The 12,990-nt window shown below is 31.6% G+C and overlaps 1 protein-coding gene across 2 annotated transcripts in view; it reads right to left on the bottom strand.

Annotated features, from left to right (window-relative positions):
- The window catches only part of fam184ab (family with sequence similarity 184 member Ab), a 168,680-nt gene that overhangs the window by 79,591 nt on the left and 76,099 nt on the right, over nucleotides 1–12,990 (bottom strand). For both annotated transcript variants that reach the window (XM_051138662.1, XM_051138663.1), the window contains exons 7-9: nucleotides 5,066–5,188; nucleotides 2,524–2,685; nucleotides 1,870–1,991 (exon numbers count right to left, since the gene is read on the bottom strand). In XM_051138662.1, the coding sequence (XP_050994619.1) occupies nucleotides 1,870–1,991; nucleotides 2,524–2,685; nucleotides 5,066–5,188 (407 nt within the window). The remainder of the gene's footprint in view (nucleotides 1–1,869; nucleotides 1,992–2,523; nucleotides 2,686–5,065; nucleotides 5,189–12,990) is intronic.

Below are 12,990 nucleotides of genomic sequence, written 5' to 3'. Positions count from 1 at the left end.
CAATGCCAAAACACTTACAGCTGTTGCGAACTTTATAGGGTATATAAGTCATCACACACAGTAGCTTGGCAAAGGAGAAGAGAACATGAAAGAACGAGAAGTGCCTTGCTTGTTGACAAACCAATTAAATGGATTGTTCACCACAAATAAAAAATCTAGTCTCCCGCATGTCATGGAATTCATGGCCAGTATAATCTTTGTGAATGTTGATTTCATGACTTAATGTCAAGGTGGTAATGCCCTTTTTAACATTGACAACATCACTGACATACAAATGATAAAATATATAAATGTCTAATATTAATATTATATGTGAAAATTATTATAACATTTATTATTATTATTATAAATGTGAATATTATTATTACAAACAAATAAAAAGTAAACAAATGGATGTTTACATTTTTATTTAAAATTTTAATTTCATTTCTACAAGTATTTAGAATACAGTAATTTGCTTTTTTGCACAATTGTTGGATCATGCATTAATTCTTAAAACATAATTATTAAAAATAAAATAAAAATAAAAAGATGAAGAAAGCAAAGGCATTTAAATATAAAACATTAATATTATATTTAATATTTTTGATTATTATCTTTGATTATTATTATTACTATTATTACTTAATTTATTTTACATGACAATTATTTAGATTACAAGAATTTGATTATTTATATTATTAATTACTTTTTTATTTTTTTGCTGAACCTTGCACTAATGCTTAAGACATAGTTATTAAAAATAAATAAATGAAGAAGAAGAAAACAAAGGCAAAGTTTTTATTAGAGAAAACATATTTAATCTGATTACCATTATTATTATTATTATTATTTATTATTATTATTCATTTAATTATTTTAAATTATACAATAAATTAGAATACAATAATGTGATTATTTATATTATTATTTGTTGGACCTTGCACTAATGCTTAAAACATGATTATTGAAAGAAAGAAAATAAATAAATAAATATAAATAAATAAATAAATAAATATGAAGGAAACAAAGGAAAAGTTTTTAATATAAAAACACATTTTATCTGTGATTGGCATTATTATTATTACTATTACTATTACTATTACTTTTATCATCATCATCATCATCATTATTATTATTTCTTTATTTATTTTACATTATACAGTTGTTTTGAATACAAGTATTATTTATACCTTTTTTTTTTTTTTTACTTTTTGCACATTTTTGAACTTTTTTGCAGTTGTTAGACATGCTTAAAAAACATTATTAAAAAAAAAATAAATAAATGATGAAGATGAAGTAAACAAAGACAAAGTTTTTAATATAAAAACATATTTAATTTGGAATTATTATTATTATTATTATTTCTTTATTTATTTTACATTATACAATTATTTATAATACAAGAATTTGATTATTTATACTATTAATTACTTTTTTGCACAGTTGTTGGACCTTATTATTATATTATTATTATTATTATTATTATTATTAATTCTTTTTTTTTTTTTACATTGCACTAATGCTTTAAACATAATTATAAATAAATATAATTATAAATAATTATAAATAATATTATTATAAATAAATAAATAAATAAATTTAAACAGAAGAAAGTGGTATATCAGATGAGTATACCTGACAATGTAAATTACAGATAGATAGATAGATAAAAAATAATCTGTGATTTAATAATAGATAAATAAATGGATGTATGGATATTATTTAGTAAACTATTATGTTGGAGAAAATGCCTTTTATATAGAGTTTCTTAACTAGTTTTCAAGGGACATTTTTCTCACCATATTTTGATGACATTCTTTGATTTACCATTGGGGGGTTAGTAAATACTTTTGAAAGCACATTTCCAACAACACAACTTGCTGTTACCTGAGCGTCTCGGTCCACTTCAGCTCGAGCTCCAGGGCCATCTTATCCATTTTGAGCTTCTCTTCCTCTTTGGTAGCGATGAGTTTGGCATCGTGCTGTTGTTTCTGAGTCTCCATCTCTCCCTGAGGACAAGAACGAGAGCGAACATTAGCGCTGATGAGCCATTAAGCGCATGACCCGTAATTGTGAGGTCTAACGCGCGGCACTCAGGACGAGAAGGAGGGCTCTTCTTCACAGCCATCAATCAAACCGGGGCCAGGAGATGGAAATCTATTTTCATTTCTTCTCTCACGCACACACCGGCACACTCATTTGGTTCTGATTCATTATGTATGGTCACTCGGAGAACCTGTGCTTCAGGTCAAGGACACAGGAAGAGGAACCGTGAACAGGCCTCTTTAATGAAGTGTCTTTGTCATAGGAGCCAAAAATGCAGGTGGGTGTAATTCAACAGGGCAATGAACTCATAGCAGGTGTTTTTATGAGCTATTCATGGAAAATGAGGGCAAAAGCAGTATATTTAAATACAATTACCCACATCAACTTTAATACTAAAATGTCTGCAAAACTGGCAGGAGCAGCTGAGTTATGTGACTTTGAAGTATTAAGTCCCATTCTCATTAGTTTCTGGAGTAATTGCATTTGGTAATAGACCTGAAGGGCTGTTAGGAGGTTGCTGGTCTCTCTGAGTCTGGCTCGCGTGGCGTCCAGCTCTTCTAGAAGCTTCTTCTGGGCGTCCTTCAGATTGGAGATGTGTCCCTCAGCAGAACCGAGACCTTGCTCTCCCTGCTTCACCAACTCCTGGAGCCGACTCACCTAAAGAAACAGGAGAAGTTACTCAGTTTTCAGCAAATGCTTGTTCTCCGTGTTGAGTTGAAGGACACTGTAAGAATAAGGTACTCTTCTAACAAAATAAAATAAAATAAAATAAAATAAAAATAACTTATTTAGCATTATTTGTAATATATATATATATATATATATATTATTTAAAAAAATATATATATTTAGCATTATTTGTAATATATATTTACTATTATACCTTTTTTTTTCAGAAAACAACCATTAAAATATCTGTATAAATAATATATAATTGTATAATTTATATAATTACTAACCAGTATGAATGAGGCACTATTCATACTAAAAAAAAATAAAATAAAATAAAATAAAATACTTTTACTATTATTTGTAATAAAAAATATAAACATATTCCGAAAACAAGCATTCTTCTATAAATAATATATGATTTGTATAATCTATATAATTAAATACAAAGAAGTACCTTTTCATGGACACTGTAAGAATAAGGCACTCTTCTTAACAAAACAAAACAAAACAAAATAAAATAAATATATTTTTAAATATTATTTATTACAATTTATTTACATTTTTTTAAATATTATTCTGAATAAAAATATACAAAAAATAAGCATTAAAATATTTATATAATTAATATATGATTGTATACGTTATATAATTAATTACAAAAAATTGCACAATTATTAACTAATAAAATACAATTACAAATATATTTAGTATTATTTGTAATTACATATATAAAATATTCAGACATTTATATAATTATATAATTATATTAAAAACATTTATATAATTAATATATGATTGCATAATTTATATATTTATTTACTAACAAGAATTTTTTTCACATATAACAAATCAACTCAGTAGTCTACTATATTTATATTTTAATTTGTTTAATTTGTTTTTTGTTTGCACAATTATTAACTAATGAAATAAAATTACATTTACAAATAGTAAAATATTTACATAATATATGATTGTATAATTAGAATACATTTAATATTATAACTATTATATTTCTATTTGATTTTTGCACAATTATTAACTAATAAAATAAAATAAAATAACATTTTATAAAATATTTATATAATTATTATATGATTGTATAATTTCTATAATTAATTACTAATAAGAACCTTTTCACACAGGTTTAACATATAATAAATCAACTCAACAGTCTATTATATTTATATTTTAATTCGTTTTTGCACAATTATTAACTAATGAAACAAAATTCAATTTTTAAGTGTTAAAATATTTGCATAATATCTGACTGTATAATTAGATTGTATAATTAGAATACATGTAAAATTATATAACTATTATATTTATATGATTTTTGCATTATTTTGCATTATGGGCCATATATTGCATTTGCAATATATATTTATATAATTAATTACTAACAAGAACCTTTTCACAGGTTTCACATAACTTAAATCAATCAATACATATAATAAATCTATAGTCTCTGTACATCTTTTTCAACAATAAATAAAAACATAAATATTTCAACTATTATTTTTTGAACTTATTTTGCACAATTATTACATTTTTAACAGCTATTATTTTTAACCCATTAATTAAATTATTAAAAATAACTACATGCATAAAAACACAGTTGCACATTTGATATCCTAGTGAAGTATATAAGCAGCTATTCTGCCAAAAAACAAAAAAACAAAAACTTAAAACCAACTCTTTTACAGGTCTTAGTGGGAATGTTAGCCGGTTTTAGAGGGGTTTTGGGTACTTTTTAGCTGATCAAACATCTAGGCCAGCTGGGAAACCAGCTAAGACTAACAAAATCAGCAGGATATCTTCTAAAGGCAGAATCCTAACTTAAACGTAACTTTTTGCCTGACTGAGATTTGAGATGCTATTCATGCTCATTGAGTCTCTTAAATGCTCAAAGTTCATTCCAATAGAGAACGTTAATAAAATATAGTGATTTATGGCTTTTTAATGAGACTCAGCTATTTTGGAACAGCCTTTAAGAGTGTTTAAACCAGCTAGAAACCACAACTACCATATTTAAAAAGACAGATACCATCCAGCAATTTTATAGCTTCGTTTCCATTTATGCTAAGCAAATTGCGACTCAAAAATTGAATGAAACCTGGGTAAATGAAATGCTAGGGTAATAACCAGTGATGCTGCTTCTCTTCAGGGGTCTCCTTGGCCCATTTGCAGCTGTGGCTAAGGTACATGGGTCTCAGCCAGATCGGAGCTCCAGAAGCCCATTAAAACACATTGAGACTAATGAGATGATAAACACATGACACTGAAATTAATCATCTCCTCCCTCTGCTTCCGTGTCTTTTTTTTGCTTCCTGCCAAATCACTTTGATAGAGTCAACAAAGGTTGTACCTCACTGTTGGCCATGTTGAGTTTGGCTGTGAGCTCCTCACGCAGACTGTCCAGTTCCTCCCGTAAAAGGCTCTTCTGTTCCTCTAGAGAGCTGCGTTCCTTCTCGAACTGCTCCTCCATTTCCTATGAATCCAACAGAAGATGCTGATTACAAATGACAACAGCTTACAAACATGAGAAACAACTTATGTTATTGGAAATAAGGCAACCGCGTGGAGGGATTGCGTCAGTTGTAGTTATGGTTCACCGAAAAGTGAAAATCCTGTCATTTACTACTTATCCTCATGTTGATCCAAATCCATATGGGTTTGAAAAAGCATGAGGGAGAGTAAATAACGACAGAAGTTTCATTATTGGATGAGCTGTTCCTTTAATCATGACAGAAATCTTTTTTAGGCTGTGGCATTTTGAAGGCATCACTGTCTGAAAACTTAATTTCAAACACGTCAGTGTAGTGCCTTGGAAAATCCAGTTAATATCTGTCTCGTGAAGCAGAAGAAAAACATAAGATGATGAGATTTGCAATGCAAAAACAAAGCATGAGAAGAAATTAATAACTATACATTATTCATAATAAGATTCTTGAGCTTTATTGAGCTCTCCTGGAATATTCTAATACAGAACCTAATCATAGCCATCCTGTGACATTTACAGAATCTAATGCAGTTTTTGATTGTGTCCTGCCCACCACAGTCGAGAATACAGTGTGTCTTATTATAGCGCTTGTGAGGTAGGAATAAATTAATATTCCTCAAATATTCTGGTTATATATTTTAATTCTAAGAATTAAAATTCCGTAATTAATTCAACCTGAGCCGCTTATATTTTAAGACTCAGTTTAAACTTGGGTTTTGTAGATAATTTTAGCTAAGGATACTTTAGACTGATAATATCTCACACTGACTAATAGAATGTTTCAGTTTCATTTTTTGTTTTTTTTTGTTTTAATAAGTGGTGCTTGAGAGAGCTTGAATTAGTAAGAATGAGAAAGGTGTAAAAACATAGCCTACATTGTTAAAATTTTACCTGTTATTTTTTTCCCAAAATCTATTTTATTTCTTTCCAAAGTTATTTATTTATTTTTTATTCACATTTTGTTTTATTTTTTTTTCTGGATTCTATTTTTTCTCTGTTTTAATTGTTAAATTACATTTTATTAATCAAAAAACATGTCTAATTCATTTAGATCATGAAACATACACATTGTTACATTATAAGTTAACATCAGTCTGTCAAACTCAGTTTTTTCTTCAAAATCTGGTTTAATTACATTTTAATAATCAAAACTTTTTGTAAACAATAACAGGACCCTATGATTTTTTTTTCCTTCAGAGATTCTGTGGTATCTACTTTAATTTGTCTGGTAATGATTTTTTTAATGCACTATACACACACACACATATTTATATATATATAGATATTGTTTTTTTGTAAACAATAACAGGACACTATAAAATGTTTGTTTTTTTTTCTTCAGAAATTCTGTGTTATGTAATTTTTCTGGTAATCAAATTACTTTTTTTTAACATGATATATATATATATATATATATATATATATATATATATTTAATACATTTTCATTAGACGTAGTAGTAGTAGTAGTAAGGCGTACATTCTACTGTACATTAGTAATATATATCTGTCACAATTTCTTCAAATTAAACTTTTATTTTCAAATTTTAAACTTTTTGACGGGTTGCTGTCATGAGTTTTGTTTGTGTGTAACATGACGGTAGTTTTTCCTCAAATGAAACGGTCAAATGCTACAGAAGTGACTGTCAGATCAGCTCTGGAGATGTCGTTCACATATTTATGTGTTCATTTACTAAGACGGCAGACGCTGAAGACAGCGCGAGCGCTACGCATGCTTAAAAAAACGTAACTGCACATCTGCGCCATTCATTCACACAGAGACACAAAGAACATGCAGGATTCATATTTAAAATGATCTTTTTTGTGGTTTATTCACAGACTCTAGTCCATATTGCCATTTGATTTAAGTACTGACCGACTTGATTTAATAATTAAAAAATTGACAAATTCTGTGACATTAAGCATTATTCAGTAAATTTTATAACTGGATTTTGCGATTCTGTCCGCGTTTTCCGCATTGTGAAAATCATAGGGCTCTGATGAATTACCATATAGCTATTTTATACTGTATACTATATACATATTAAAGGAGAAGTCCGCTTCCAGAACAACAATTCACAAACAATTTACTCACCCCCTTGTCATTCAAGATGTTCATGTCTTTCTGTCTTCAGTCGTGAAGAAATTATGGTTTTTGAGTAAAGCATATAATGGACTTCATTGGTGCCCTGATTTTAAATTTCCAAAATGTAGCTTAAATGCAGCTTCAAAGGGCTCTAAACAATCCCAGCCGAGGAAGAAGGGTCTTATCTAGCGAAATGATCGATCATTTTTTTCGGAAAATAATTTTTTTTATACTTTCTAAGCACAAAAACTTGTGTAGCACAGGCTCTGGGATTCGCGTTCACGATGCTACGTACTACTGAATCATGTCGAAAGGTCATGCGGAATGTAGGTGGAACTACAGACCCAGTGTTTACAAAGCGAACGCGCAAAGACTAAGAAAGTGCAAGTAAGTCAAACGTTTACAAACAAAAAGGTACAACGATGTCCTCCTCTCAAGTTGTAGGAGAAAATAAGATAAGATAGAGTTTTTTGCCATACTCAGTACACAGACGATGAACTTACATGTGATTCGTAGTAGTGATGGGAAGTTCAGATCATTTTACTGACTCAGACCTTTGAGTCTTGTTCAGCAAAATGAACGAATCTTTTTGAGTCAATTCATTAATTTTAGCAAATTATAATTAAAATGTTACGTGTTACTTCCCTAACACATCTACTGCTTACAAAAACGTTGATCACACTACAAACAAGACAAAACTATAATGCTATAAGAAACAGAAAAGATTAATTCATTGTTTACCTGGGTCTTTAGACTATGATTAGCTCACCTTACCTCTTATCTGACAAGTTTTCAGGTTTGAGTCGTTCGTTCATCACATGACAGCCCCATAAGATGAACAAACGACTTGAAAAAAAATGAAGACTCGAAACAGCTGAACTAATTCCAGTACAGAACCTAATAGGATGTTGCATATGCGTGACTGAACGATTCACTCCACGAGACAACTCGTTCTTCCGAGTCACATTAGAGATTCGTTCAAAATGAAAGAATTGTTCAAGAACGACCCATTACTAATTCATAGCATCGTGGACGCGCATCCCAGAGCCTGTGCTACACGAGCTTTTGTGCTTAAAAAGTATACAAATTTTTATTTTCCGAAGACTCATCTTCCTCGGCTGGGATTGTTTAGAGCCCTTTGAAGCTGCATTTAAACTACATTTTGGATGTTCGAAATCGGGGCACCAATGAAGTCCATTATATGGAGAAAAATCCTGAAATGCTTTCTTCAAAAACCATAATTTCTTCACGACCGAAGACAGAAAGACATGAACATCTTGGATGACAAGGGGGTGAGTAAATTATTAGTAAATTGTTGTTCTGGAAATGGAGTTCTCCTTTAAGATATATATAGTACAACAACATGCATGAACCAAGTTAATGACATAAAAGTGGAGAGTGGTAGATGCTGACGAATTAAAGATGAAAGAGACAAGATCATCTCTTCCTCTTATCTCAAAGAGCAGCGGTGAGCTCCTTGCCCATGTTGATTAAACTGAAGTCCACATCGAATGAAATCCACGTCACATTTCCATACACACATCACCAAAAAGAACACGCTGTGAAAAGCCTGTGCGTATGTGGGCGCATGGGCTTTGAGGAGAAAGAGGTCTTAAGTAAGCCTGTTTAAAAAATTAATGGTTAGCACAGACGAACAAATGGGCCGTGCGCCTAGTATAGCCGACATGTGTGCATAATTCACTTCATCCCTAATTGAAGGCACACAAATATGCAAATGCCACCTCTTGAGTGCCTCGGTAGTGACACAAGACATGCGTTACAACGGTAAAAATGGATCCATGCTGTGATCCATGTCAAAGTCCCTCCCAGAAAATACAAAATACATTGCGCACATGCACGCCTACAGCGGCTCTACTCTGTGGAGGTTTCCAAAATAAAGGTTCCTCTAATCTCTGAGGGTCTGTCATCAGAGGAGTGAGTCACCAAACCCACTTTGGACACACAGTAGAAACCGAATGCTCTCTGGAAAAGAAAGATAAAGAAGGAGAGTGGAAGGGCCCTAGGCTTCATCTTAAATAGGGCGTCAGCGCGGTCGTCACGCCGCTTCTGTACAAGGCTGTGAGTCAGCGGCACACTCTTACAGAGGCCACTCTCATTGATTATTCATCCGCGCCTCAATTTTTCAAACCGCATTTCCATTTCTGAGGGCGGCGGGCGCTACGGCGGAGGAGCGATAAGACCAAAACGGCCACGCTGTAATGTGATTAACCGCTGGCTGCTCCGGCATCACCGGCGACGTCCACCGGCACAAAGGTTTGCTGAAGGGTCGTACGGGTTTGACAGCAGGTGATAAAGGCGGAGCAGGCCGGCTTTGGGCAGGTTTAATCTCTGTAAGTGTGAAGAGAATATGAAAACTCTCTGCTCAGCTTGTTACGGATGGAATACACAACTTTTAAAATCTGAAAAGATTTTAAAACAAAAGGCATTATACACTTGCCGACTTCGTAAAAAGTTAGAGGAAAAATAGGCATCATATACAGTACCATTTGAAAGTTTTTGGACAGTAATGTTTGTAATGTTCTGCTCACCAAGTCTGTATTTATTTGATCCAAAATGAAGCAAAAGCAGTAATATTGTGAATCATTTTTACTATTTAAAAAAAATGCTTTCTAAAATGTAATTTATTCCTGTGATCAAAGCTACATTTTTAGTATCATTACTCCACTCTTACTCCACATTTTAATATGCTGATTTGCTGTTTAAGAAACATTTTTATTATTAATATTGCTTTGAGTACATTTTTTTCATTCATTTTTTTGATGAATAGAAAGATCCAAAGATCAGTATTTATCCGAAATAAAAAGCTTTTTGTAACATTACACACTAAAGACAGAAAGAAATTATAAAAATTAATACTTTTATTTAGCAAGGATGCTTAAAATTGATCAAAAGTGACGATAAAGACATTTCTAATGTTACAAAAGATTTCTATTTCAGATAAACGCTGTTCTTCTGAACTTTCTATTCATCAAAGATAAATGGAATCATAGTCTGAAGCTAAAAATAAACTGGAGTCTGTGACCTTCATACATTTTTATGGGTCCTGACTATATATATATATATATATATATATATATATATATATATATATACACACACACACACACAATACAGAAATTGCTAATTGTACACTTTTGTACATCTTTTGTACATTAATTTTGAAATATTATTTTTTGCATTACTATTTTAAATTAGCATTTTATTATTATACATTATTCACACATACTACCATTCGAATGTTGGGGTCAGTAAGACTTTTTTTAAATGAATTAAATGTAAAGAAAAAAAATACCCTTGCCAGAAGAGACTATATTATCTCAATGGGATCTTTCAAATAAAATAAAAAATAAAATAAAATAAAATAAAATAAAAACTGAATTGATCAAACATTACAAAGACTTTAACTGTTACAAGAGATTTCAAATACAATTTGAACATACTATTCATTAAAGAATCTTGACGTAACCTTTAACTTTCCACAAAAAAGTATTAAGCAGCATACCCGTTTTAAATGTAATAACAACAAATGTTTCTTGTTTAGGAAATCAGCATATTAGAATGATTTCTGAAGGAGTGTGTCCCAGCACTGGAGATGCACAAGTTAGTGCACTCTCACTGTTGGGTTGCAGCAGGAAGGGCATCCGGCATAAAACGTGCCAAATTGGCTGTGCGGATCACTCCACTGTGGCGACCCCTGATCAAGGGAGCAAGCCGAAGGAGAGAGAGAGAGAGAATAATTTCTGAAGGATCATATGACACTGAATACATTTTGAAATATTAAAAAATGTTTAAACTGTAATATTTCATACTACAAGTTTTTCCATATTTTTGATAAAATAAATGGAGCCCTTGGTAAGCATATGAGAAAAAAAGATATTACTGCTTTTGAACAGTGGTGTTTCATTTTTTCCATAAATAAGCTTTCAAATGATGTATGGTTTGTTAGAATAGAACAATATTTGGCTGAGATACAATTATTTGAAAATCTGAAATCTGAGGGTGCAAAATGAAGTTCTTAGCAATGCATATTACTAATCAAAAATTAAGTTTTGATATATTTACAGTAGGAAATTTATGAAATATTTTCATGGAACATAATCTTAACTTAATATCCTAATGATTTTTGGCATAAAAGAAAAATTGATCATTTTGACCGATACAATGTATTTTTGGCTATTGTTACAAATATGCACTTGCTACCTATGACAGTTTTGTGGTCCAGAGTCATATACATAAAAATATTAAGAATGGGATAAAAAATGTACAATCCAATCAGCGCTGATGCTTCTAAAACAAGTTTCCATTACAATTTTGACGAAACCTTGTGTATATTAGCCATTAAAATTTGTGTCTATTTCTGCCCGTCTTTCTCCAGGTACTCCAGACCTCCTTGGCATGAGTCAACATCCTCGTTAGACCTTGGCTTCAGTGACCTGAAAATGAACGCACACCCTGGGAACACCATAACTGCGGGCACGCTCTCTGAACAGGAAAACGAAATAACTCACCGCTGCTCTGCGACGTTCAGCTAACGACCTGTGCGTGATTTATCTTTTTGTAATTATACAAAAAGATTAAGTAGTTGTGAAGCGTTTGGATGTGGATGTGCCGGCCTGCTGGCAGCTGCCTATTTTGGGGGAGGGTGACAGATTGAGCTCTGACTGAGTCAATCCTGTGCAGCTTTGTATGCTTTCATTTCATATGCTATCAGCTAGCGCAATCAAAACAGACGGTTTAGTCATGACGTGTGCCATTTACAAGCCCGTCTCCACTGATGAGGGAAATAACAGTTATGATTTTCATTTTTAAATTGATAAAGAGTGAGTGTTTTATGTTTGGGACACCTTGAGCAGCACAGAGAGAGTGAGATGGAGGCGGGATGGAGGTGTGAGTGTGTGAGAAATGAATTTGCACTGTTGTGCCTAACGATGCATGGACGCCAAGCTGTGTACCACACTCTTCCTTTTTTACCAAACCTCCTGGAGCTGAGGCACCTGCGCTTCTCTTTTCTCTCTGTCTATTGGTTTAGCTTTCTTCTCTCTTACATACATTCTTAAAATAGTTATGATTAAAATCAAAGTGATTTATGGCCTGATTACATTAGATAACCTTTTAAAGTTTAACATGTGACTTTTAGAAAATTATCTGGTGCTTTCAGAGGCATCATGCACCTGTTTTTTGTTTTTGAAGTGGCAGTTCTGGTTCACTTAGTGCTCTAGGCAAGATAAGACATGACCAAAGGGAAGACAAAAACTTTTTAACAACTTGCTAGTTTATTTAAGTGCAAGATATGTTAGTCTAGTGGTGCTGTTGACATTTAAGATGTGCATGGGGGCCCGCATGATTACGACAGCAAAATAAAACTTTTAAAAGGTAGGAAAATACAATTCCCTATCTTTTGTTGTTTATGTCCAATCAAACTAGCATTTAGTATTTTGATATATCAAGTTTTTTGCTGCAATGTGTTTATAAAATTGATGGAAAAAATAAATACATAAATCTGAAAATGTAAACCAGTTTAATCAATGTTATTTTATTTCATTAATGCAATATTTCAGTTTTAGTAATTTTGTTAACTAGACAGACGACAGAACGATAGATAGATAGATAAAATGATAGAATGACAGAACAATAGATAGATAGATGGGTGGATAGATGTATGGACGGATAGATAGATAGATGAT

The sequence above is a fragment of the Labeo rohita genome, chromosome 20 (assembly GCF_022985175.1).
Source record: "Labeo rohita strain BAU-BD-2019 chromosome 20, IGBB_LRoh.1.0, whole genome shotgun sequence".
Lineage (NCBI taxonomy): Eukaryota > Metazoa > Chordata > Actinopteri > Cypriniformes > Cyprinidae > Labeo > Labeo rohita.
Note: the sequence above shows the minus strand (reverse complement) of the source record. Positions and strands in the feature narration are given on the sequence as shown.